The 27,933-nt window shown below is 42.0% G+C and overlaps 2 protein-coding genes across 4 annotated transcripts in view; both read right to left on the bottom strand.

The window, feature by feature from the left end:
- LOC143711405 (uncharacterized) overlaps positions 1-27,933 on the bottom strand; it is a 111,104-nt gene that overhangs the window by 17,980 nt on the left and 65,191 nt on the right. The window contains exons 11-14 of the mRNA XM_077202850.1: positions 22,876-23,179; positions 22,498-22,794; positions 21,057-21,356; positions 20,209-20,256 (exon numbers count right to left, since the gene is read on the bottom strand). Of these exons, the coding sequence (XP_077058965.1) occupies positions 20,209-20,256; positions 21,057-21,356; positions 22,498-22,794; positions 22,876-23,179 (949 nt within the window). The remainder of the gene's footprint in view (positions 1-20,208; positions 20,257-21,056; positions 21,357-22,497; positions 22,795-22,875; positions 23,180-27,933) is intronic.
- On the bottom strand, positions 119-9,511 carry LOC143711848 (uncharacterized). Of its 3 annotated transcripts, none has more exons than XM_077203916.1 (11): positions 9,501-9,511; positions 9,224-9,277; positions 9,072-9,122; positions 8,295-8,339; positions 7,623-7,697; positions 5,548-5,566; positions 5,229-5,280; positions 5,044-5,113; positions 1,312-1,398; positions 923-972; positions 119-805 (listed from the first exon to the last, which is right to left on the bottom strand). In XM_077203916.1, the coding sequence occupies exons 1-11, from the start codon at positions 9,505-9,507 to the stop codon at positions 719-721; spliced, it is 597 nt and encodes a 198-aa protein (XP_077060031.1). In that variant the 5' UTR covers positions 9,508-9,511; the 3' UTR covers positions 119-718. The 3 variants fall into 3 exon arrangements, with proteins under 3 accessions (XP_077060031.1, XP_077060032.1, XP_077060033.1); XM_077203917.1 differs by having other exon boundaries at positions 9,072-9,119; XM_077203918.1 differs by lacking the exons at positions 8,295-8,339; positions 9,501-9,511 and having other exon boundaries at positions 9,072-9,119.

Genomic DNA, 27,933 nt, shown 5'->3' with positions numbered 1-27,933 from the left:
CCCGAAAAGTTAAGACATTGTTAAAATAGTCCAAGTGACTACAATGGCTCAATCTTAAGTTTATCAAGCAACAAGAATACTTTTTGTGCGCAAAAACAAACAAAAATAACGACTTTATTTCAACTATTCATTTCCTTCTCTGTGGGCCTCGAGTCAGTTCACTAGTATAATAGCTTAAGCTTCTGTTGTTATACGTCACACGCATCACACACATGACCAGCGTCGGCCAATAGTGAGCCTACGTGTGACGTAGCACTACGCTATCACACTACGTTAACTGACTAGAGGCCCACAGAGAAGGAAATGAATATAAAGTCGTTATTTTTGTTTGTTTTTGCGCACAAAAAGTATTCTTGTCGTTTGATAAACTTAAGATTGAGCCACTGTAGTCACTTGGACTATTTTAACGATGTCTTTAATAACTTTTCGGGGCTGGCAAGTTTCAATCCCTTAAGAAGCCTATGGAGGAGTGATCCAGCTCTCAGATTTAATCAAAATATCTTAATTCGTGTTCCGAAGATGAACGAAGGTCTTACGGGGTTGGACAAACATGAGGGTGAGTAATTACTGACAGAATTTAAATTTTTGGGTGAACTAACCCTTTAGGTTCAATATTATAAGTGGTTCCACACTAAACACAGAAAAACGAAAGTAAGCACCATTTTTTTCTGCAAGTAAAGATACATAATAATTGATATACTGAAACAACAGAGGCTCATCAGTGGTTCACCAAACTGTAGTCTTGATCTCCTGCCTTTGAATGAACTGGTTTGTCAGGGATCGTGCAGTACAGGTGGTAAACATTCTTAAGGAATAAAACAGAAAGATAGGAAAGACACACAGGATAAATGTCTTGGCATTCTGTACATGATGGACGTCTCATTCGTTTGTGTGTTTGTGGTGTGACTGTGTTTACACATACCTCATTTTCCTTTGTATTTCCCTCTTTCTGTTGTTTATTGACCAAAACACCTGTAATGCAATGCAGAAATGTCATATCACTTCTATCACATGTTGACCTTCATGAACAAGCTCTTTGTCATAAAGCTTTAATGTATTTAAAGCTTTGACACTTTGCACAGCAGAATCATCTCTTCTCTGACTCATTCTGTGCAACAGTGTTGTGATGAATTTAATATTTGTCTCACTTCCTCAATGCTTATATGTGAGCATCAAAAATGCTGTTTTTGGACTAGAGGCAGTTTTGAGTTGGGAAACCACAGTGTGTTTGCATTGAAGGTTTAGTACTAGTATTAGTAGGTTTGATTCCTCATGATATGACCACTTAAATGAAAGAAATTATTGTATTACCTGAGGGCTGGCAAATTGAATTTTCAGACATAATGGAAGAGTAAGTTGCTGTGGGATCTGGTGTGCTGTCCTGATGGGTGTTTGAGACTTTTGGAAGAACAGCATGATGAAAAGGGTCAAACAGAGTCAATAGAAAACCATCCAAAACAAGAGGACAAATGTCAAATTGCTTCTCCTAAAGATTCATACGTGGTGTGTGAAGATACATCACGCTTTGACGTCAGTGACTGCAAACACATGTCTTGATACCAAACATGATGCACCATTATTGAATTATTGAGTTCAGTTACAAAATAGCTGTGAGAGCTACACAGTGCTGCAGGGGTTGTGTATTTTTGTTGCCAAAACCCGTAAATGAAAATCAATGGGTTTTTTTTTATGGGTTTTTGGTTAATACAAGATTTTTTCACACTTTATTTATATGACATAATATATATTGTAAAACCCCTTTAGGATTTTTTAACATTTTAAAGCTTTTTTCTTGTCTTGAAATAAGGCAGTTGCAAACAAGTGACTAAATTGGACTACACAGGTTTTTGGAGCACATTAAGGTGCAGTTTACATGCATTTTGGCCATTCATTTATGATGTTTTGGGGGCCTGAAAACTTTGGAAACGGATTTCAAAGGGCAAGTTTTTGAAAATGTTACTGTCACGGGGTTGACAAGCATCTTGGCGGAACTTTTCTTTTTGGGGATATGTTCCCCTGGGGGACAATGACGGCTGAACACCAGAACGGTTCCGGTTCCTTATGAGAAGATCATGGCGGCGGGCGAGGTTTGATGAGAAAACTCGCGTCAGGTGGCGGCGAGTGGGATTACGATCCGTGATTGGGACACGTATTAGGAGAGAGCGTTATAAAAGCCATTCTGAATGAGAGAACAGTGTTGTGGTGGACTCGGAGGGATACAGGCAGTGGGGCAGAGATTGTGAAGACTCCTATCAATTCAAGTGGGTGAAGAGTTATATATTCTTTGAATGAATAATGAGGATTGTGGAAAACGCGCTCTGAGTTTGGCTGAGCTTCGACTCTTCCTCCGATTGACTTCTGATTATTACTGTGGCAACCTTGGACAGTTAAGTACCATCTTTAATTCTAAAGAGAAGGTAAAGATTTACAGTTTCTACTGTGGAGGCTGAGTCATGTGTCTGAAAGCTGGGAATTAACCAAAACGTCTTTCTGATTTCTTTGATGCCAGTGAACAACAGTGTTAAACTGACTCGTGTACAGCCCCTGCTTATTCGATCCATCGGGGAGGAAATGTCAGCTGGACGGTGAGGGGAATGCCTTGGGGTGCACCGTGCGTCTGTTCAATTTTGCAGTCCCATGTGGAAGTGAGCACAAGTGAGTTCTTGTAGTGTTCTGGTGAATTTGCGTGAGTGTGGATTTGTGGTTTCTGCTTTCCACTCCAAATCACAGCTGACTACTTTCTTCCATGCCTGGGCCGTTGAACTATGTTGTTTAAATGACTCCATGTCTATCGAAGAGGTGTTATACAGAGAGAATTTCCAGTCCCTTCTGCTTTCTGGGGCAAAGTAATGGAGTCGACAGAAAGTCCTGAGGAGGCCGACACCGTCTAGACCACACTGGTGAGATCGACCAATTCGATTGTGTTGTATACTGATAAGTGACTCTGATGTGTTCTCCATCAGAAGACTAATATCGAAGCTCTGCTGTTTGAGAACCCACCTGGCCCACGCTGTTCCGTTGTGAAGCTCTGTTGTTTGAGCGGTCATCTCCCCAGAGTCCAGTATGCCCTGAAGAGGAGTCGTTATAAGTTACCCGTCGCCTACCTGGCCCTTGCTGTTCCACTGTGAAGCTCTGCCGTCCGAGAACCCACCTGGTCCACGCTGTTCCGTTGTGAAGCTCTGTTGTCTGAGCGGCCATCTGCCCAGAGTCCAGTATCCACTGAAGAGGAGTCATTATACGTTACCCGCCACCTACCTGGCCCTTGCTGCTCCACTGTGAAGCTCTGCTGTTTGAGGACCCACCTGGCCCACGCTGTTCCACTGTGAAGCTCTGCCGTCCGAGAACCCACCTGGTCCACGCTGTTCCGTTGTGAAGCTCTGTTGTCTGAGCGGCCATCTGCCCAGAGTCCAGTATCCACTGAAGAGGAGTCATTATACGTTACCCGCCACCTACCTGGCCCTTGCTGCTCCACTGTGAAGCTCTGCTGTTTGAGGACCCACCTGGCCCACGCTGTTCCGTTGTGAAGCTCTGTTGTTTGAGCGGCCATCTGCCCAGAGTTCAGTATCCCCTGAAGAGGAGTCGTTATACGTTACCCGCCACCTACCTGGCCCTTGCTGTTCCACTGTGAAGCTCTGCCGTCCAAGAATCTACCTGGTCCACGCTGTTCAGTTGTGAAGCTCTGTTGTCTGAGCGGCCACCTGCCCAGAGTCCAGTATCCACTGAAGAGGAGTCGTTATACGTTACCCGTCACCTACCTGGCCCTTGTTGCTCCACTGTGAAGCTCTGCTGTTTGAGAACCCACCTGGCCCACGCTGTTCCGTTGTGAAGCTCTGTTGTTTGAGCGGCCATCTGCCCAGAGGGCAGTATCACCTGAAGAGGAGTCATTATACGTTACCCGCCACCTACCTGGCCCTTGCTGCCCCACTGTGAAGCTCTGCTGTTTGAGAACCCACCTAGTCCACGCTGTTACGTTGCGAAGCTCTGTTGTCTGAGCGGCCATCTGCTCAGAGTCCAGTATCCATTGAAGAGGAGTAGTTATACGTTACCCGTCACCTACCTGGCCCTTGCTGTTCCACTGTGAAGCTCTGCCGTCCGAGAACCCACCTGGTCCACGCTGTTCCGTTGTGAAGTTCTGTTGTCTGAGCGGCCATCTGCCCAGAGTCCAGTATCCACTGAAGAGGAGTCGTTATACGTTACCCGCCACCTACCTGGCTCTGTCTGAGCGGCCATCTGCCTAGAGCTCAGTATTCGCTGAAGAGGAATCATTATACGTTATCTGGTCCTCCCCTCACTTGAAGCCTAGAAAAGATACGCCGATTGATTCTTAATATTCTTGTTCTTGACCTAATAAAGCAAAGATTTTTATTCTTTTAACTTTGTTGTTCTGCCTTTTCACTGGTCTGCTCCTCAAGGGGACACACCTATTAGGGGTGGTGGTGGTGGGTCGGCCACTCCGGCCTGTGACTACCGTTACAGTTTCTGCAGAAATAGCTCATTTTGTGTTCCACAGAAGAAAGAAAGACTTATGGGTTTGGAACAGCAGGAAAGTGAGTAAATTATTTTTATTTTGTCGTGAACTGTTCCTTTAAAGCTGCAGTCCTTTACTTTTTTGTGTTCAAAATGTATATAAGAAGCAAGTACATCATGAAACCATTTTCCAAACCGTGTTTTTGTCTTATCCTGAATCACTACGGTACACCTATAATAAGTGTTTGTATTCAGACTATTTTAGACTGGTGTGGGTTGTACCGCTGCAGAGTAGCCCAGTCTGTGTGACCAGACCATAGTCACCATAGACATAAACCGCTACAATGTTCCTCCACAAGACACATGCAGTTCTGTTTATTAACCGTTAGAGCGCCAAAAGCTGCAGACTTCAGCTTTAGGGAAAGATGTGGCTAATAATGCTGAAGACTTGAAAGGAAATGGTAATAGTTTCTGAGAAGCTGTGGTCACTATATCGTGTTTTTGATTTAGCAGATTTATGTATCGTTCTTGGTTCACATTATCTGAAATCATTTACTTAGAATGATGTTCTCTCACCTACAGAGATGGGCCGAGATGTGACTGGTACAGAAGTAATCAGAGAATATGTCTCTGCAGGTCCAGAACTCTAAAAGACATATAGAATAATTAAGGTCATGTCCATGTTAAGGTTCAGCCATTCTTACTCCTCATGGTATTATATATATTTATTACCTTGTGATTTTAAATGCACAGATACTCACCATACCAATTCCTTGATTGGGCCCATCTGATCTTGTTGGTCTCATTTTATTACTAAGAATCAAATATTGATCTTTATGGCATATTTTCATATATATATCAGATAAGGTGCTAAACATTTACACTTATAGTTACCTAGATTACAAAAAATATACAATAAGTCATTGTATCACAGACTACTGAAAAAGATGTCATGATATGCAGAAGTAGTCTGCATTAAATAAATAGTCATATCACTTTAAATAACAAAAGTTTTAATCTTCATGAACAAGCTCTTTGTCATAATTCAGACTACTGAGTTGATTGCATGAAAAAACTTACTGTCGTCTTCTTTTTTTACCTACAAAACAATGGGCATTAAGTGTTCAGTTTTAGCTTGCATGATAAATTCTATATTGAACAACATAAAACGTTTCGGGTTACGTATGTAACCCTGGTTCCCTGAAGAGGCATGGTGGGTACGCCCCTGCGTGATTGCGTCGTGAAGCAGGTGTATAATCAGTCCAATGGTGTGATGAGACGTCATAGGCGGGTGACGTCATCGACTAGGAAACTATAAAGCACGCCTGAAAACAGACCGCGCTAGCTTCTCATAGGCCGAAGCAAGTTGATCACAGGCATGCAGGGAGCATTGCAGGGCGACGTAGCATCTCGTTCCCTCTTCAGGGAACCAGGGTTACATGCGTAACCAGAGACGTTCCCTTTCAAGGGAACTCGAGCTGCGTCGAGATGCGGTGGGAACACCATACCCACGACGCCATAATAACAAATGCCTGTTCTGTATGAAATCATTGTGCAAACTAAGAAGCAAGCACCCTAGAACCTGGAGTGGAGCCTAGATCCAAGTTGTAAAATCTAACAAATGTATGCGGTGAGGACCAGCCTGCCGCATCACAAATGTCATGAAGGGAAACCCCCGATAATAAAGCCTTTGAGGCAGCCATACTCATGGTAGAATGGGCTCGGACAGCCAAAGGTGAAGGCTGACCCGCCGCTTCATAAGCAAGTGAGAGAGCCTTGACTACCCACTTGCTCATCCTCTGCTTGGATGCAGGGTAACCTTTTCTTGGTAACCTGGAACCACAATTCTCATGTCAGCGCTGACTTCCTCACAATCATCCATGTCCCTAAGCAGATTAGCCTGGTATGCCTGCAAAATTGACATGGTATGCAAGCATGCCGCAGCCTGACCCCCTGCCAAACACGCTTTACCCACCAGCGCTGATGTGGATTTTAGTGCCTTGGTGGGTAACATCTGGGCTTTTAATGACGATGCTGAATTGGGAGAGAGATGGCTCACGAGCGTCTCTTCAGCCTGAGGCATCGTCACATAACCTTCATCTTTAATACCAATAACATTGCTATTTGATGTTTGAGGATTAAAAACACTATATGAGACTGGTTTCTTCCACAACCTCGACACCTCAGTATGGACGTCAGGAAAAAATGGCAACCCCGACGAGGAGGCTGTGATCTAGATGGTAGGTATCTTTCATCTAGCAAACTTTTCTTTTTATAATCATCATGTTTCTCGGCTGGCCAATCTATATTTAATTTAGCCACAGCACGAGTCACAAGCTCCATAAGCTCCTCATCAACAGGGGTATGAGATGGCGAATTCTCATAATCCCCTGCATCAATGCTGACGACATCCAATTCCTCAGAACTGGATAATCACAGCACTGGTGCCTCATCCCGGGGATTAGAAACTGCAGCGCGTACTTCTCCCTGAGATAAGGCACTGGATCTGGCAGGTGAAGGCTGAGATAGGGCTGGGCCCGTCTCAAACCCTGCTTTCAGATCCATTTGCGAACCCCAAAATGTGCGTCGCTGCTGTGCCTCGGCAGCAATGGGACCCGCACCCTGGGGAGCGCGCACTGAACTCCTCAAAGAACGCCTGGTGGGAGCGGAGCGTCCTCGCGGACAGCTCCTCGAAATGCTCACAGTCAGCCCCCTCGAGAACTGACTGGGCATACTTCATTCCCAAACAAGCAACACGAAGCTGGTATGTGTCCCCACTCATGATGAAACGAGGGCAGGGAACAACAAACCGCTTAAACTCTTGCTTGCTCGCCATTTTTATATATATATATATATCTTTGTGTGAATATTGTGCTTGCAATGACAGACAACACCAAATAGACAGAGACAGTATACAGAGAGCGGTTGCTGAAGGCACAGAAGCTAGCTGTTTTCAGCTGTGCTTTATAGTTTCCTGACCGATGACGTCACCCGCCTATGACGTCTCGTCAAACCGTTGGACAGTTTATACACGTGCTTCATGACGCAATCACGCAGGGGCGTTCCCAACGCGTCTCAACGCAGCTTGAGTTCCCTTGAAAGGGAACCCAGTACATACAGAACAAACAATGAATACATGTGAAAACTTTACTTACATGCAAACCAGCACAGACAGATGAGTCCAGCCAAAACACCAGTGGAAACCAGACCTATAATCAATAAGCTATAATCTGTGTCAAAACAAAACCAACACTTTAATACATGTTTATATAATGGTGAAATTTAATTTGGTTGTTTTTAGTTTTGGACTGATTAATCGCATCCAAAATAAAAGTTTGTGTTTACATAATATATATGTGTGTACTGTGTATAATAATTTTGTATATATAAATACACACATATGCATGTATATATTTAAGAAATATGTGCATGTATATACTGTGTGTGTGAGTGAGTGTGAGTGTGTGTGTCTGTCTGTGTGTGTGTGTCTGTGTGTGTGTGTATATATATATATATATATATATATATATATATATATATATATATATATATATTTATATATTTATACATTTATATTTATATATAATTTATATTTTATAAATAACATATATTTCTTAAATATATACATGCATATGTGTATTTATATATACAAAATAATTATACACAGTAGTACACTTCACACACACACACATATATTATGTAAACACAAACTTTTATTTTGGATGCGATAAATCGTTGCCCAGCACTAGTTGTTTTATATAGGTCAGTCTACCTGACAATTGAAGTGATACACAAAAGATTGAGAAAATGTATATAGTTTGTTTTACTTTTGTTCTGTGGATGGTGTGGTGTGTTTGGACAGTCAGTATGATCTGTTGAAGTGTGAAAATTAGGAGCATCTGCATCAGAAAAGACCTCAAATTAAATCACAAAGCTTGATGATTACACAGCAGTGTTAAGGATAATTCACACCACACAGAAAGACACCGACCAATGCCAACAATGACCAGATTAAATTATAATAATAATAAGTTTATTTATATAGCGCTTTTCTATAAACTCAAGGTCGCTTTACAATATGATACAAATAAACATGACAGTAGACAAAGAAACAATACAGATGAAGTTAAACTGAATAGGTAACATAATTAAACTGAAAAGATAAACATGACAAGAATCAGATCATAAAGTCAGGGATCAGAGAAACAAAAAGCAAAAATATATGTTTGAAGGTGGGTTTTGAAATCATGTAATGATTGAAGTTCACAAATGTGTTGGGGAATAGAATTCCAGAGAGTGCTGGCAGCAGTACAAAATGCCCTTCCACCAAATGATGAGAATTAAAGACTTCACTTATCAGACATTCCACGATCTGACAAACACCGATTCAACATGTTAAATAGGCAAAAACGAGAGCTGACCGATGCGTCCAGAGCGTCACAGCAACAGACTCCAAAAGGAGTAACACACTGATCCGAAAAAATGATGGCATTTTTTGGCATCAGTCAGTACAATGTGAATTGGCCTTTACAGTGTTTAATGAAGTCACTGTAAAAAGAAGAATTTTCCTTATATGGCATTCTAGTGCTATTAATAAAAGTTACCAGTTCTGGTGTATGTTGGAGTTTCAGTAGTGGAAATAACATTCATTACTGCTGAAAATACATTGCAAAATAATGAGCTATATGGGTTAACACACTTTGAAAGAATTTTAATGTTAGGAATGTGTTTTAATTGAACACTAAACTTTACTCACATGTTTGTGTGTCCATTCGTGAAGCAATTTGAGTGGACGCTGCTGTTGATACTGCTGTCAGAACATACATCATGGGTGTATTTGTGAGAACATACATCATGGGTGTATTTAAAATGAAAATTGTCTTAACAAAGAGCGGCATTAATCTTTAAATTAAAATTTATAGCAGTAACTATTAAAACAAATACCAATACAAACAAAATTATGATGCTACAGAGAGTCCAGCTCAGCTGTCTCATCTTGAGTCATGTGACGTTTGAGTAATTTGTTTACTAACTTGGCATCCAAGTACTGATCAGTGGTTCTGTAGATGTTGCCATGGAAACTAAAAAAAAAACAATGACACAAAATGTTACTGAACTTTAATGTTTGGGGAAATACTGCAATTCATAAACAATTGAACATTGAGAAAACATCATCGCTGTAAACCATGTCACACTGTAAGATCTCAGTTGTAATTAATGTCAGACTGTACGGCAGTCAAGACACGTTAAAAACGGATGCACGCAAGAAAACAGTTGTATAGCATCAACCAATGATCGCAACGGTCATTAATAATTTTAAACGGCTGTCGGTGTCGGTGAACATGTCAACGGCTGTCGGTGAACATGTCAAACTAACGTTCAAACAGTTCAGATTTTTGCATAGGACCAGAGGGTTATTTTAGGATTTGCAAATTTTGTCTCAAAATCGCACAGTGTGGACCAGGCTTAAATGGATATATATTCCCAGATAAATTTTTTTTATTCAAAATAAAGTGATTTTACCAATCAGGAAGAGTGGTTGAACTTGCTTGTGGTTTCCTTTGTTGTGCTGTTTGGCAGGTTTGACTTGTGGCTCGTTTCCACTGAGCAGTACGGTACGGTACAGTACGGTTCGGGTCGGGTCGGGTCAGTAAACCATGATCCGGCTAGCGTTTCCACCGCCAACAATACCCTACTTGATAGGCGTGGTGTTTGCAGGAAAGAAGCGATCAACGTCATTTTCGCGCGAAGAAGAAAGCGACAAAGTAAACACTAATGGATGGCATACAGCAGATCTTGTCCTTGCTTCTCGGCATGTTTGTCACAAGAAGACAAGCGCCGACATTAGGCATTTCTCAATAACAAGTACGCAAAGTTCTCAGCAGAATGACTCCCGAGGACGCGAGTCCGGTAATTCTCCAAATGGAACAGCGCGTTCTTGAAAGCGTCACTCAGCTCTGCATGTACATTTTAGGCAACAATAAAACGAAATATATTATAAAACACCACTCTGTCCCTTTTCGTTTTCATTTAAATACATTTTAAACATTATAGGCAAACAAATGTGGTTCAGGCAATGTATAGACCTGATTATATTATTTACTGCATGTTTAACGTTAGCCTATTTATAACAAAACGAAATATAAAACACAACAAGTAAAAGGTAACGTTACAAGAAGCTATACAATAAGAGATAAAGCAAAAAATTCAGTCAAATATACAAATTCAGCGCTGGTCTAACATTAACGTTACAACGGAAAAGTTAAATAGCCTAAATATATGAAACTTCACTTAACCCTCAGCCAAAACGATTGGCCAGGGAACGAATTATCGATTCACGAGACCAAAGATCACCCGTTAGATATACACAAGACGAATTACCACTACAGAGTCAGCGGCAAACGTCAGAACGACTAGCCGAGGAAAGGCTGTTCCAGGCGGGGAACATGAGCGCCGAGCGCCCGGTGATCGCCTGGAATGGATCAAATTATCATAAAACATTATAAATAAACCACAGATTTGAGCTTTAAACAACTACATTCTCGTCTGAAAAACTCTTAAAACTACATTTCGTGAAAGAATAACCATACTATTATATTCCAACTGTATATTAAAAAAATGGCGCTGCTTTTGTTGTCATTCCCCTTGTAGCTCGCGCAAGTGACGATACTCTGTCAACCAATCAGCGTTCTGCAGTGAGTCTAGCTCCACCCTTTAGTACCGTTCCACTGTGCTAGGTACCCCAACGGAAGGGTACCCAAAAAGTGGTACGGTACGGTTCGGCTTTTTGGTACCATTCACAACTTTTGACAGTGGAAACGCAAATAATTGCGTACCGTACCGAACTGTACCGTACCGTACCGCTCAGTGGAAACGAGCCATTAGACAGTAAAGCACTATTCACATTGGATTAGTATTACCTGGTGACCCCTAGTTATTTGTAATAATTGCGGAGGTTGTTTGTGATCTTATCCGAGCGAATCGGCCATGTCTGTAATTTGTTAAGTAAAAATTCACACGCAAATGACCTAACGTTTGTCACGGTTCATGGATTCACTGTCTCGCCCTCGAGCTATGAGTATGGTTGTGTGTGTATTGGTAGGCGTGGCTCATGATTGCGGCTGATGAGCGGATCAGCGTCAGCTGTTTCTCATCACGGCACCCTATTTTTATAGAGATCGCTAAGACATGTGACCAACTGGGCGGCAACGTCACCAGAACGCAAAGAATTATGGGTATGTTTGGCCCGTTTACATGGGCTGGCTAGTGATGGGCAGATCGAGGCTTCGTGAAGCAATGAAACAGTTGAACCAAATGGCATAGACAGTAATGGTCCATATTGTTTCGAGGCTTCGAATCAATCCGACACCCGTCTCAATGGTGACACCTAGTGGTCACTTGCAGGTGTTGATCTGAAACAACCTTGACGAGCCATGAAATTTTTTTATTTTTTTATTATTGTACTTTTCTAATATGTGAATCTTGTAACCTATAGGCTCCTCCCTGTGCATAATGTTATTTTGGTCCTGCAAAATGAATATTAATAAAATAAACCAAGCCACAATGTCTCACTTTTTTACATATTTTTATTCAAAAATATTAATTTTTCTGCTGTGGAAGGACTTCGCCTACTTCTTTTTTTACAGATAATTTCTTTTTACAGATAATTACAGCCTTTGAAAAAATCCTCTCACAAGGGACACTTGTTGCTGGCATGCAAAGATATTTTTTAGCTAGGACATACAAATGAGGAAAGATTACTGCTCTCTCTTTCAAGTAAATTAGTGGATCATGAGTTCTGGGCAAATACGCATCGTTGATGTATTTTTTCACTTCCACTGTGGCATCAGCTGTAGCATTGTGTATCATCTGGGTTTGATGGATACGAGTATCAAAAAGTTCCCATAAAATGCCCTGGTGATGGTGATGGTGATGATGTTGATAGTGATGGATACATCTATGCATACCTTGCTTAGATGGCCCAGCAGTGTCAGTAGCAGGCCTAGGTACAGGGGGAATGCCATCCTCTGCACCCTGCAAAATGGCAGGATGAGTGCTCCTCAAATGGCGCATCATGGATGATGTAGGCAGTAGGCGAGCTGCCGATCACAATACACACAAGATGCCTCACTCACTCACTCACGCCAAGATGGGCGTGGCCAAGGGCTATATATTGGGCGCCCCGTCGTCTGAGTTCTTTAGGTTCAATCGACTGAAGCAAATTGACCAAGCACAAGCACGGCAGATTACGCAATACTCGTTCCCTCCTCTCAGGGAACCGAGGTTACGTTAGTAACCGAGTCGTTCCCTTTCGAGAGGTCTCTCCTATTGCGTAATGCTTACGCTATGGGAACGCCATGTAAAACGCCATGTAAAACGCCGTGCGTGCTGACTTCGCTTCTATTAAGCCGGAGGCCGGTGCCTGAGCTTTTGAGCGAAGTAATTATCCAACGAGCCAGCCGAAGGCGGGCTTTATAAAGGGACAACGTGGAACGGCCCAAAGGGCGTCCAAAGACACACACAAGCACATTTTTATGTACTGTCATGTATGAAAAATCCTCCACATTAGATGCAAAGATTTGATTCTATGAGGGAGGAGACAATGCTCAGCATGTACACACCCCAGCCTATGCATAGTTAGACCGACAGTATGTTAGAGTGCAATGAGGGGACCTGCAGCCGCACAAATATCTTGAATGGGTATCCCACTCGACCACGCCCACGAGGAGGCCATGCCTCTCGTAGAGTGAGCTCTGATGCCCAAGGGGCACTGAAGGCCCTTGGCTTCATAAGCCAGCGCTATAGCATCAACTATCCAGCGCGATATTCTTTGCTTTGACACAGCCAGACCCTTAGTGCGGCCGCCAAAGCATACGAACAACTGCTCTGTCTGTCTGAACAGGGCAGAACGTTCCAAATATACTCTGAGTGCCCTGACCGGGCAGAGTAAATTAGCGTCACTTTCGTCTGCTGGGGACGATAGCGCGGCCAAAGATATCACCTGTGCTCTGGAGGGAGTAGAGAGCACTTTAGGAATATACCCGTGTCTTGGCCTGAGGACAACCCTGTTGTCGTTAGGTCCAAACTCCAGGCAGGTAGCGCTTGATGACAGCGCGTGCAGGTCGCCCACTCTCTTGACCGAGGCGAGAGCCAGCAAGAGAGCAGTTTTGAGCGAGAGCTGTTTAAGGTGCACAGTTCGGAGGGGTTCGAACGGGGCACGCTTAAGTGCGTCCAGGATCGTGGCCAGGTCCCAAATCGGCACCGAGGGGGGGCGTGGGGGATTTATCCTCCTGGCGCCCCTCAGGAAACGAACAACTAGGTAGTTTTTCCCTAGTGTGCGTCCTTCGACCGGTTCATGTGATGCCGCTATGGCAGCCACATATACTTTGAGCGTGGAGGGGGTGCGGCCTGCCTCCAATAGCTCTTGTAAGAAAACGAGCACACTCTGTACTTCGCATGTCTCAGGATTCAGGTTCCTGGACTTGCACCAGTCACTGAACACCTTCCATTTCTGGGCATATAAGCGCCTCGTAGAGGGCGCTCGCGCCTCAGTGATGGTTCTCAACACTCCACTGGGGAGGTTCCCGGGAATCCGTTGAGGGGCCACGCATGGAGGGCCCACAGATCGGGGCGGGGATGGAGGATCGTCCCGTTGGCCTGCCTGAGGAGATCTAGCCTCAGTGGAATCGGCCATGGGGCAGATTGTATCATCTGCATCAGTTCTGGAAACCACGTCTGGTTTTTCCAGAGTGGGGCTACCAGGAGCACTGCACATTTCTCCTCCCTGATCCGACTGATGACCTGAGGTAGCATCGCAACCGGAGGGAAGGCATACAGCGGGCGGCTCGGCCAGACTTGGGCGAGCGCGTCCGTGCTCTTTGAAAAGAAGAGAGGGCAGTGCGTATTTTCCTTGGAGGCAAAGAGGTCGACCTCTGCTCTGCCAAAGGTTTGCCATAACCACTGAATCGTCAGGGGGTGGAGAGACCATTCTCCTGGGAGAACTTTGTCTCTGGACAGCATGTCCGCTCCCTGGTTCAGAACACCTGGCACATGCGCTACTCTCAGCGAGCGCAGGTTGCGCTGGGACCATAGGAGGAGCTCCCTGGCCATCGAGTGCAGGGAGCTCGATCTGAGTCCACCCTGACGATTTATATGCGAGACTACCGTCATGTTGTCCGTTCGGACTAGGACGTGCTCGTCCCTCAGGTACGGGAGCAGGGCTCTGAGAGCCAAAGCGACCGCTTTCAATTCCAGACAGTTTATATGTAGGCGCTTCACCGGGTTTGACCACAAGCCGGAGACAGGCCTGCCCTCGTAAAGGGCCCCCCAACCTATTTTGGAGGCATCTGTCGTGATCATCTTTCTCCTTGTGTTTACACCCAAACTCACGCCGGACTGATACCAGTCGACAGCTTTCCAGGGCGTCAGGGCTTTTATGCAGCCGTGATTTGCTCTGATTAAAAAGTGGCCCGAGCGCCACGCGTGGGTGGGGACACGGCTTTTGAGCCAGCGTTGGAGAGGACGCATGTGCAACAATCCTAGCTGGAGTACAGCTGATGCTGAGGCCATGAGACCGAGCATCCTCTGAAACCGCTTGACGGGGGCGCGCGCGCCCGCTCTGAACGATGTTGCAAGGCGCCGGATAGTGAGCGCGCGCTCTGATGAGAGGCGCGCCGTCATCTGCACTGAGTCTAGCACTATTCCCAGGAAAGAAATATTCTGGCTGGGGGATAGCATGCTCTTTGAAAAATTGATTTTTAGACCTAGGCACTCTAGATGACTGATAATCCAAGACCTGTGTGTCACTAACTGGCTCTCTGATTGTGCTAGTATTAGCCAATCGTCGAGATAATTCAGTATTCGCACTCCCCGCTGTCTCAGGGGGGAAAGTGCTGCATCCATACATTTCGTAAATGTACGGGGTGCCAGTGACAGGCCGAATGGTAGTACTGTGTACTGGTATGACTGTCCCTCGAAAGCGAATCTCAGAAATGGCCTGTGATGAGGTGCTATTGGAATGTGAAAGTAAGCGTCTTTCAGATCCACTGACAGAAACCAATCCCTCGGGCGAACTTGCGCGAGGATATGCTTGGTAGTTATCATTCTGAACGAACGAATCATTAAAGCTTTGTTCAGATGTCTGAGATCTAGAATGGGGCGGAGACCGCCGTCCTTTTTCGGAACGAGAAAATAGCGGCTGTAAAAACCTGCCTCGCTCATAGAGGGGGGGACTGTTTCTATAGCGCCTTTCTCTATCAGTTTGAGCATCTCGGTGCGTAGAACATGTGAAACATCTTTTCTCACTTTCGTCTCTACCACCGCTGTGAAGCGGGGCGGTCTGCGAGCGAATTGAAGCGAGTAACCGTGTTTTATTATGTTCAAAACCCATTTCGGCATGTCGGGGATATTTTGCCAAGCTTTCGCTCGCACAGATATGGGCTGAATGTTGGCCGGGGGCGTGTCGCAGTGACGTATGGCTCCCACCAGCGAATCGTTCTGTGTTAACACCGAGCTTACAGCTCTCAGCGGCGCGGACGCGCGCTGAGCAGCTCTGCTGAATGCCGAGTGCAGGGGTGCGTGTGAGATTACAGGCACGCTCGCTGTAATGCTCACAGAGTGAGTGAGGAAATGTTTAACACTGCGTGTATAGTGTTTATGGGTGGGGGTGCATAGACTGTGGTAGGCACGCGCGCCACTTTCATAAAACTTCCCGCTCGTGGCGGGAGGTTTTTGGCCATATAAACAGTGTTTGTGAGTTGGGGTGCGTGCATAACAGCGGGCACACGCGCTACTCTTATACAACTTCCCGCTTTTACTGGGGAAGTGTTTATAACTGTGGGAACAGTGCTTGTGTGTAGTGGTGCATACGTAACAGTTGGCACACAATCTACATTTATGGGGCGTCCAGCCTGAGCTGGGAAAACATTTGGCACTGCGTTGACAGTTTTGATATGTGGGAATGCGCACTTTGGTGTGGACACGTGACCCTTTAATGACACAGGCAGAAAATAGCTCTGCCTGTGCCGTAAAAACGGCGTTTGTTGGCAGGTGGGCGAGCTGTGTTGCTGGCACATTGGCTGCTGTATAGACATTTCCAGCCGCCTGTAAGGGGACTGGGTAATGCTTTAGACGTTTTGGAGAGAGCGGTCCGGCTCTCGCGAGACACGCGCTCTCCCTTTTCCTCCCTGTAGCTAGGAGGACTTACGAGGCTCTGGGTTCAGCACAATCCTGGGCCGAGGTCCCCGTCGCTCGGGCGGTTGCTTCCTGTTGGCAGAGCGCTCGCGGCGTCGAAAATCCGTTTCAGGTTTGGGCTGAGAAACGGGGGGCGCCGTCTTAGCTCGCTGCTGTTGAGGCGGACGTTGGCGGCTCTGCGATGAGCTAGATCGCTTGGGCAGGAAGTGACGCATAGCCTGTGAGTCCTTACGGGCTTCGGTGAAGCGCTCGGCGAACTCCTTCACCGCTGGTCCAAACAGGCCGTCTTGGGAGATAGGCGCGTCGAGGAAAGACGCCTTATCTGCATCCTTCATATCTGTTAGCGTCAGCCACAGATGGCGCTCAAGGACAGTCAGGTTAGCCATAGCACGGCCGATGGATTGGGCGGTGGCTTTTGTGGCTCGCAGCGCTATGTCAGTGGCGCTGCGTAGGTCCTTAAATGCCTCAGGCTCGGGTCCAGACTCGTCCATACTGCGGAGAAGTTTGGCTTGAAACACCTGGAGGACAGCCATAGAGTGAAGCGCTGATGCGCCAAACGAGACGAGCCCCATCGCTCCGCTGGAGGGGTGCTAGTCCGCCTGTGTGAACTGGACTGGCGGCGGGGAGTCTTCGGGTGGCGGTGAAGCACGCGGGGATTGGCCCGGCGTGACATCACTGCAAACCGCATGCTCCGGCAGCCTCTGTGAGCGGCGTTTTTTCTTTCGCGGCTCGACCAGAGGAGATGGCAGCACGGAAGAGGTGGGCTCTTTCGGGGTGAAAACCGCGAAGCGAGCGCGCAGCTGGGTGAGGCCCAGGGCGTCACACTCGGGACATCCGCCTCGAGTAAGGGCAGCCTCTGCGTGGTCCGGTCCCAGGCAGCGGGCGCAAATGATGTGACGATCCCCGTCTTGAAGAGGGCCTCGACACGAAGCGCAGGAAGGCATTTGACGCCTTGAAAAATTGCTCTTTTAGAAAAAGTGTCGCGGGGGCGAACACTGAAAGCTTTGAAAAGGATATGGTGATGATGCGCGCCGGATGGCTTAGCAGAAGGGCGATCGAAGGCGGCTGAAGGCGCCGGCGTCCTCGAAGCAGTCCTGCTGTAGGCTTGTCGACGGCGGCGGCGGCGAAAGACTCCAATAAATCCGGAGGATCAGCGAAGAGAAGGTTCTTTGCTGAAGGAGATTAAATCTAAAGAACTCAGACGACGGGGCGCCCAATATATAGCCCTTGGCCACGCCCATCTTGGCGGGCTCTGACGCGCGTGGACGCGAAGCACGCTCATTGGAAGCGGGTTCAGAGTCGCCCCGTCATTGGTTCGTGCAAGTTGCCGCAGCACAGCCAATGACCGAGCTGCCTCGCTCATTGCTGTATGCTCTGCAGCTGCAATGCGTTTTACATAAAGACTTCAATATTTCTCGAGAAAAGGAGTTTTCCCATAGCGTAAGCATTACGCAATAGGAGAGACCTCTCGAAAGGGAACGTTGTCTGACCATACCAGAAAACTGTCGTCCGTTCAAATGTAATGTTTTAAGTACCACACTCCTCGCTCTCTCTCATCTATCTGCATGCAGTCAGAATTCATGTCAAGAGAGACGCGATCGAACTGTGTGTGTGTGTGTGTGTGTGTGTGTGTGTGTGTGTGTGTGTGTGTGTGTGTGTGTGTGTGTGTGAGAGAGAGAGAGATAGAGAGAGAGAGAGGCGCGGTCGAACAGTGGAAGTTGGAAACATAAAAAAACATACTCCGTCATTTTGTTCATAGAGGTTATCATTCAAACTGTAAAGTGTTTACTTATATTTGTGTAACTTACACTCGCAATAAAACACAACATTGTGCTTTTGTCACACTCTAAACTCTTGTCAAACTGTAACCTACAACTGTCACCCAACCAAACACACACAGTTTTAAAAGCAACATATTTATCCAACCCCATTTCAAAACAGTCTGTGGGTTACATCTTTTGGACATTAATCATATCGCATTGGTTTTCATTTATTTTCTTCAGAGCAGTTACATATTCTATGTACATTGATCTAAAAAATCAAATGTGTTTTTAATGGTAGAATAATTTTATACGAAAATCAATTATTTACCATTCAGATGAGAATAAAGTTAGGGTTCATTAAAATTAAGGAAAACAAATATATTGATCTGTTCTTAAAGGATAATTCAGGTATTTAGCACTTTGAGTCTATTTTCTAGTTTGTTTTGGATGAACTAAGTTAGAGTGGTGGGTAGAATTTTTAGGATAGGTCCTGTCTCGACTTTTTGAATCTTTTAGAATCGCCTCTGACCGCTTCAGAGTGAGTGTCTACGAGCATACACAAACATGTCCTTAAAACAACTCTTAGCGTTCGTTTTCAAAACTGTGCAAGAAGGACTATTGCAATTTATAACACAGCAGGTAGACGGCATCTTGAACACTGCGTTCTTCCCTCCATGCAATCAAATCTGGCGCCTTCTGTTTGTGCCGCGGATTCCCAAAATGCTTTGCGTTCACCACTGGCAATACGTCACGATGACGTCACATTAGCAATCTCTATTGTGTGTGAGTTTGTCCTGTCTTTGGCAGATCGTTGTCGAGGCTCTCTGGACTTACCTGTGTCTCCTATCCAGTTCTCCTGTCTGATCGTTGCCCGGATCGCCTTTGTTCCTGCCTGGATGCCTGGAGTCTGCCCATCTGCGTCCCTGCGTTGCCAGTGCCCTATAGAGACTGAGACTTCCATCTGAACCTACTACTTCTATTCTTTTGTGAATAAACAGTTGTTCATTGCACTTGAATCCTATCGTTCTTTCTGGCCCTCACTGACAACGTTACCATATTTCGCCGAACACAGAGGTCCCATGATATAATAGTCCCGTGCGAATCGGCATCTCTGTGATTTGACGGGGTCGTATATAATTTTTTCATGGTTTTTGTTTACTGTGCCCCTTTTTATCCATATTTCGCGAAGAATGGAATCTGCGCTGGAGTGTTTTGATAGTATTTTGGGTGCTGGGTCATATCGCTATACCTACTATACACCACTATACTATTTGCAGAAAGAAAGCTAAAAATCATCAGAAGAAAAAAAAATTATTAGATGGAGTTGGATGACATAGGCCTACAGCTGCATTCTGTAAAGAACATTATTCTGTTTATGACATATCATAGGCTACAGCTAGACCTATAAAAAGAGATGTCCAAACAATAGCCTATTGACATCAGTTCCGGGAGATAAGTCAGTAAATTCGAGTAAAATAACATGGCTTCGCTTATCCCGTGCAAATGCGCCACACGAAATTCAGATGTGGGTGGGTAATTTCAAAATCACACAAGGTCCCCAGATAATACTAATCCAGTGTGAATTTAACTCTACAAATATAAAAATAACTTACTGTAGCCTATATTGCAAGGGGAATCACTTTTGACATTTTTCTATTCCTCTTTAATTCAGAATAACCACACAGTGTTATTAGTAACTAATCAGCTGAAAATTTACCAATTATCACGTAATTCATGGTGTGATAAGAATAATTTCTTTTTGATTTTAGAGGAGTCAATTACTCACTGGTTTTCATGGTTGTTGTCACATGTGCAGTGGTAGCGGATGTTGAAACTGTAAAGACAGTTTACCAATTTTTTCATACCATGTAAAATGTTCAGGTCTTGTACATGTTTATATCCAATGAGGACATTACTGAACCAAATAAGACAATAAGTTGATTATAGTTGTATACTGTAAACTGACACTATTTTTGCTTTCTATAATCCTGCTGTACAGAGAAACATTACAAGAGTGAATAACCCATAAACTCATAAAGCTAAATAATGAGCTTAAGTAAATCTAATTGAAGTAAAGTACTTTCATGCTGCTCATCTGGAATCTTTACCTGTGCAGAGTTGAGCCTCGGTTGAGCAAATGGAGCCCAGATATATTTTTGTATTTGACTTTTAAAGCCAGCATATTAATACTACACAGTAATTTTTCCATTGAGGAGGAGTTAAAGGACTTGCACATGGTTTCCTTTGATGTGCTGGATGGCAAATTTGACTTGGAATGTTCATTGTTTTTTGTTTTTTTTCATATTATATGTATGATGTAATTCTGGCCTGTACTGGTTTATATCCAATAAGGATTTACAGAACCAAAGAACCAGCACTGTAACATTTAAGAATGAAACAATGAGTTTATATATTTAGTTGTATATAAACTGACACTAATTTTGTTTTCAATAACCCTGCTGTAGAAACATTATAAGAGTGAACAGCCCATATTATAGATTCATAAAGCTGAATAATGAGCTTAAGTACAGTAAATAACAGTGGATATATATGTAAAGGATTTTAGTGTTTGTTTTTTTTATAGAAATTACTTTTTTAAACAGATTATGAATACATAAATATCTCAAGACTCACTCTGGATTGTTGTTGTCACTGGATCAGAGTGAGGAGATGGTACGAGAACTTGTGACTTCTCCACAGTGTAGAAGCAGGTTATTCTCACAGATGAACTCTGACCTTCTGACCAAATACTGATCTGAGATCCAGTGAGTGAGAACTGACATGATGAGCTCTGTTTTGAGAAACTTTCTCTTCCGTTTATGTTAAAGACACACATCTCCATCTTCAGATTTTCAGTATTCTCACAGCTCAGCTGAACTGTGTCTGTTTCCATAATAACTGAAGCTGATGCTGTTAACTTGGCCTGAGGAAGACCTAATGAGCAAACAAAGGAAATTTAAATGTATTTATTAAGAGATCTCAGATTAGAAGCAGATGAATTCCGAAAGTTGCAAAAATTGAAAGAAAGCAAAAAACAGTGTCTTTAAATTTAATCATGTTAGTCTTTTGTCATTTTAAACTATTAAAACTATCAAATACTATTACTTTAATGACATCATCAGGAAGTGACATCATTTTGGAGGGAAAACTACAGCACAAACATCATCATTAGCATTTGACTTATTTTCTGTGATGGTTTGTGGTATTAGTTGGTTTGACAAAATACAAAAATTGCTAACACTTTATTTTGATGGTCCCTTTTGAATGATAATATCAAAACTTCAAAAGTTGTTTTAAACTGACTGTCAATCACTCACTGTGCAATGGTTCTTTATTTGCACGTATAATCATAATTAATCCAGCCATAATGTCAACATGTCATATGATAAGCTTAACCAGAGCATATTTCTGAAACTTCAACACAAGTGTATTAATTTGTGTATTAATTAAAAAAAAAATCAAGAAGTGGGACTGGCACTGGCCCAATAAGAACTTGCAGAGAAACGTTTAAAATATTAAATAAATTGCTTGCCGTTTCTTCTCTCACCATCATAGATGTGCAGAAACAAGCTTCTTTCTCTAGATGTGTCAGATATTGTCTAGCTCTCTGACATGATCAGCTGAAGAGACTCTTCCTTCCTGACTAAGATAGTTCACTTGCTGAAGTCACACTGTGGTTAAGCGTTTGTATGAGAAGAACCCACAAGTTATTCAGTGAAAGATTTCACAGATCACCGTCTACTGACTCACTATCTTACAGGATCCCACAACTGCTAGAATCAGCTTCAATATATTGTTTCTGACTTCATAGACACGATCAATACATTAAGTGTATTTGACCTTTCAGTGTTGTATTATACAGCCTATTGAAAAGGGTCTTTATCAATAGTATCCGTCAAGAAAGGCCCTAGACAGTAGTATCATTCAACTTTTCTCATAGGTTTTTATTTGTTTATTTCTCAAACTGTCGTGTTCTAATGACCTATGTGAATCAAACTGGCTTAAGAATTCTACAGGTGTCTCTGATTAAAAGTGCTCATATGTTAAAAAATGATTACAGTAAAAAAGTCCTCACCTCTGATGGTGTGTGTGTCACTGCGCGGTGATCTGATCTCAGGTTCAGTGTTGATGTAATAATCACAGCTCAGCTCTCTGCTGTTCACTGGTCGTGTGATGAGTTCATTATAGCTTAAATAAAACATACAATAATTATCTCCAGACTGTCTCTTCTGAGAGACGCGTCTGTGCAGAAGAACATCCTCAGTGTAGAGACTACAGGTGAAATCAGCTCTGACTGAAAGTGGTATTTCACAGGCTATGTTGATCTGGACATCATTGTCTCCAACACTGATGATAGGTTTCTGAAGTGAACCTAAAGTGAAATAATCCAGAGTTATTAAAAACATTGTAATAACAGTTTCTAATGCAGAAGAACATCAGTGAAATCTCTCACCTAGAACCGTCACTGTAGCAGCAGGAGAATGAGATGATGGTTTATCAATCTCGTGCTCATGTCTTATGTAGAAGCAGTAAATGTCGACTGATGCAGGTGATTTTACATCTGCCCATCTGAGCACTTCAGCACCAGTGAGCTCCAGTTCACATGATGGACTGACTTTTGTATTCTTCTGTTCACTGTTTATGTAGAAATTACACTGTTTCACTGTAACATCTGCTGGTGTCTCACAGATTATCTTCACTGATCTGAACTCTCTCACATCTGGAGATACTTTTACAGCAGGAGATTCTGAAACAACCCAAAACAGATCAAACACTACATTACATCTTCTTACTGACCACTTTTCCATGCATAATTTTCCAATCATGGTCTATGTTTTGGTGAAACTTATAAACAAATTTAAATTCATAAATGTCCTTGCAGCAGCGCCAAACTACACTATGAATGGAAAATGTAGGCCAGCTCATGAAGGTATTTGTTTACTAATTTAAAGTCCCCCTGCAGTCAATTATTTTATCCCTTAAAACTTATCTTAGATAATCAGAACGACATATTTAAACGTTTTCCCCTGTCAAAATAGTTTCTTCATTCCTTAAAATGTAACTTTACACCCTTGCTTAATTTAATGTACACATAACTATAGATATGCATATTAGCTCTGGCTCAACTCAATCACACCAGCTCAGACTACCTGATACACTCTCTCAACTTAAATGCGACACAATGGCAAGCGAAAATATTGGTTTACTTCAGTCATATATGATTGAAACAGACACTTAAGAGGATTCAGAAGAAGAAGAATTTACAGGGTCATCTACAAGAAAATGTATCAGAATGGTGATTGTGTTTTATGTATCGCTCTCTACAATGTCGGACACATAACACTAGACTTATTGAAATCCATAGTGAAAAAGAAACATGGTCCAAAATGTATTTAAAATACATTTATTTCATACTAAGAATACAACAAATCCATTAACATAAAAAAAAGTCAAATAGAAGAGAACGCATCTAAAGGCGAACTATCCAGTCAAGGTGGTCATATGGTCTAGGGTTTTTCAGTAGTCCATCAAAGAAACTTGAGGATGACCATGGCACTCTATAAAATTAAAAAGCCTTCATTATCAGATGGCTACATATAAATCTAAAAACTCTCCAACGTGTTTCATCCCATGCCTTCCTCAGGGAGAGCAACTCCACAATCTCAGCCACAGGTGCACTTTCATTCATGAAGACATCTGATTAGTTAACATTGTCATGTGATCAACATCTCTTTCAGTATTAAACATTCATTAAGACATCTAATTAGTAAACATTGTCATGTGACAAACTTCTCTTTCAGTATTAAACATTCATTAAGACATCTGATTAGTAAACATTGTCATGTGATCCACTTCTCTTTACAGTATTAAACATTCACCAATACAGTTTCATACTCAAAAACACCATTTTTTTTAAATCAACAGAAAAAAAGAAAAGAAAAGAAACATAAGAAAGGAGTAAAATCCAAGTCTTCGTTCAATCCTGGATTTATTTTGGCCTTTAATTTATAAATCCAAAATGTCTCCTTCTGATTCAGTTTAAGTTCTCTATTGCCTTTCCTAATAGTACTGTTCACATGATCAATACCTTCTCAGGATAGAAGGGATATACTGTTATGCATTAATTTAAAATGTCTTGCCATATATTCTTCATGTCCCTCCTGATGGCATATTAATGTTCAGCCAATCGATCTAATAACAGTTTGTTTGTTCTTCCAATATAAAATACTTTACATTGAGGATATTCCAGTCTATAAATTACATGAGTAGTTTGACAATTAATAAATGTTTAATACAGATCTTGTTTGTCTGTACATCTAGAAACGTTTTATCTTGTACAACATTAACACAATGATTACAGTAATGTCATTTAAAGCCACCCTTTGGTTTAACCGCTAACCAGGAGCTTCCACGAGTAGGTGGTAAATAACTATGAACTAATTTGTCCCCTATAAATCCAGGATTGAATAAAGACTTGGATTTTACTCCTTTCTTGTGGTGCTTTTTTTTTCTGTTGATTTATGAGGTGGTGTTTCTGAGATTGAAAATGTATTGGTGAATGTTTAATACTGAAAGAGATGTTGATCACATGACAATGTTAACTAATTAGATGTCTTCATGAATGAAAGTGCACCTGTGGCTGAGATTGTGGAGTTGCTCTCCCTGAGGAAGGCATGAGCCGTGTTGGAGAGTTTTTAGATTTTTTAGTATGTAGCCATCTGATAATAAAGGCTTTTTCATTTTAAAGAGTGCCATGGTCATCCTAAAGTTTTCTTTGATGGACTACTAAAAAATCCATTAACATGTTTACCGACATATCGCTTGAGACTTACTGATATAAATATTATAACTAAACTTTATTTGGAGTGGTTTTTTTTTTGTTGCACAATCCCCATTTCTTAATATTAAGCCTAAAATGTGTTTTAATATCATCATTAGTAAGGTTAGTATGATCTCTGTATAATATCAGTTTTTAAATGCAAGATATTTAAAGTGTACCTAAAGTACATTTCATCAAGATCACTGTCAAATCACTGTTCATAATCAAATATAAGTATATCTTCATGTGAACCTCAGTACTATTTCAGGATAACTAAAGTGCATCAAGTATACAGAATTAGTTGTACCAATTTAGCAGACCAAGAGTTGAATTGCAGGGTATTACCTATTATATTAATAAGCCTACATAAATATGTGAATGTATTTTTATACTTAGCATAAAATAAATGTATTTCAAATCAACTTTAGTATATGTTTTTCATTAGGGATGATTAGCCTTTGGCTTGACTACGTTATTTAACAGCTCTTAATGTGTTGCTAATGTTACACAAACCATGTTCCCGTTTGCCATCTCAGAGTCAGTGAGCTGCCTTCTGAAAATCAGTATCCGCAGAAATGCTTTGAACAACTCAGAACATCAATGGAGAAAGACATATATTTCATCATATATGCATCATATAATATAATTCACCCACATTGCTGTATGTACACTGTTTTTCCTGTCCCTTCCCCTTTAACTGTGCCCCCCCCCCTCCCCCCCACCCGCTTTCGCATAGACATAAAAATGCCTATCCAAACTTAAATGGTTGTAATTCAAGAATGCTTTGGAATATAGACCTATGGTTGGTCTTGTTTTAAAGAAGACATTTGCCTTGCCTTGTAGAAATTATGAAAGTGAAACAGAAAAATGTTATATAAGTTTAAGTTTATGAACATGTGCAATGTAAAAATATAATTATTTATATTTTATATAAAATATATATATTACAAAATGTATTTTACTCTAAAACTGCAAGAAAATGTAAGCCAAAAATCTGAACAAGTTGTGTTCCAAATTTTAGGTTGACATCTCAAAAAATGAACTTTCAGTAAGATTTAATTTGGGCGCAGTACCAAACTTTTTCACTAGATGGACAGCCAAGCTTCCTTACTAACCATATAAGGGCACCTCCATTTTCATATACGTTTTGAGTGATCTGAACCAGGTATTTCCATAATTTTCATACGATTTATGAAGTAGACATCCTATTCAGAAGTAGTGTGGGTGGTTTGGCAGTATTTGATTTGAATTCAACCTCTAATAAATGCATAAAATTAGCACTTATGTGCGTTATAGCTCGCAGCCGCATCACAAATCGAGAATCCATAATAGTTTTCTTTATATTTAAAACACTTTTTTTCTCATAAAATTGAATTGGTGTTATCTTTTGAAATCTTGGCATGAAAACAAACTGAGGTTTCTAACAATCTTTCATAATTTTTCATGTTTATTGCTATTTCAAAATAAAGGCCTAAACACTCCAAATGAATATGAAATATTCTTGTTGGAAATTGATAAATTACTGCTCCTCTGTAAATTATTTTAGAAAACAGACACCTAATAGGAAAACTAGAGATTGTAAGCTTTCAAATGATATATAGTTTGTCAAAATTACTTTAGGTTTTTACTAAGACGTTATTGTTCTAAATCTATAATGGAAAACGTCCCACCTGTGGGACGGTGACACGGGTTTTTTGGGATTTTTGTGGTTTTTTGGGGGATTTTGTGCTCATTGTGTTAAAATGTCAACTGCATGATAGAAAAGATAGGTAACGCCCCGCACTGCACGTTGACAGGATTTATTACATTTGTGACTGCAGGAAACGGGTGGTTTCTAACTGCGTTTTTGTCTCGAATAATAACCAATTGCAGAACTGCAGAGCCATACATCACATTAGTGTGAGGACGACAGCTCCAGCCTAAGAGTCTGATGCCGGAAGTGGGCGGAGTTCATGTTTAACTATGGCGAAGCAAAAAGTTGTTCTATCTTTGATGGATGCAACATAGCCTACTTAACGTTATACGCTTATACAAAACGGCTCTAAGTATTTTGTAAGTTAATATTCAACAATACTATTGATCTTTTTTACATGTTTGTTTGTAAATTGTTTTTCTTTTTTCCCTTTGCATTTGAAGTTGACCCAAATAAAACTTAACTAACTAACTTAAATCTGTCATTGACACCATTATATGAGAACTGAACTGAGCTGGACGATGACATCACTGTTTTCTCCAGAATGGCTATATAGATTAATTAACTGAATTAATAACTTTTTTACAACATAAATGAATCAACACTGAACTTAGGCTACTTAAGCTGTATTATGACACTATTTTGTTCTAGGTCTGCAGAGACAAACTTTGTTGCACTATTTTCCTATTATCCCTGTAAAGCTGCTTTGAAACAATCTGTATTGTAAAAAGTGCTATAATAAATGTGACTAAGTGAGAATTGTGACGAAGGCACTTGATCATGTATTGTTATTTTACAGTTGGATTGTATCACTTTGTTAGGTTACATATTCATGAATTGTGATTTGATTTATTGTTGGCGTTGTATTTTACAGCATTTGTTAAATTTTCTGACCATGAGAATTGCATTAATTGTATTTTATTTCACCTATAGAAGCAACATGCTGCAGAAATACTCACTGCCCTTTTTGTGATAGCAGTATTTTTAAACTGACAAGA

The sequence above is a fragment of the Siphateles boraxobius genome, unplaced genomic scaffold (genome assembly GCF_051911475.1).
Source record: "Siphateles boraxobius isolate OS27281-9 unplaced genomic scaffold, OSU_SipBor_1 5, whole genome shotgun sequence".
NCBI classification, from domain to species: Eukaryota; Metazoa; Chordata; class Actinopteri; order Cypriniformes; family Leuciscidae; genus Siphateles; species Siphateles boraxobius.
The sequence above is the reverse complement of the archived record's forward strand: the minus strand, read 5'-3'. Positions and strand labels throughout refer to the sequence as shown.

Coding starts and splice junctions, on each gene's coding strand:
- LOC143711848 (XM_077203916.1), bottom strand. Junction 7,698..8,294: donor ACACCATCCACAGAACAAAA/GTAAAACAAACT, acceptor GTTTTGACACAG/ATTATAGCTTATTGATTATA. Junction 973..1,311: donor TTCAATTTGCCAGCCCTCAG/GTAATACAATAA, acceptor ATTGCATTACAG/GTGTTTTGGTCAATAAACAA.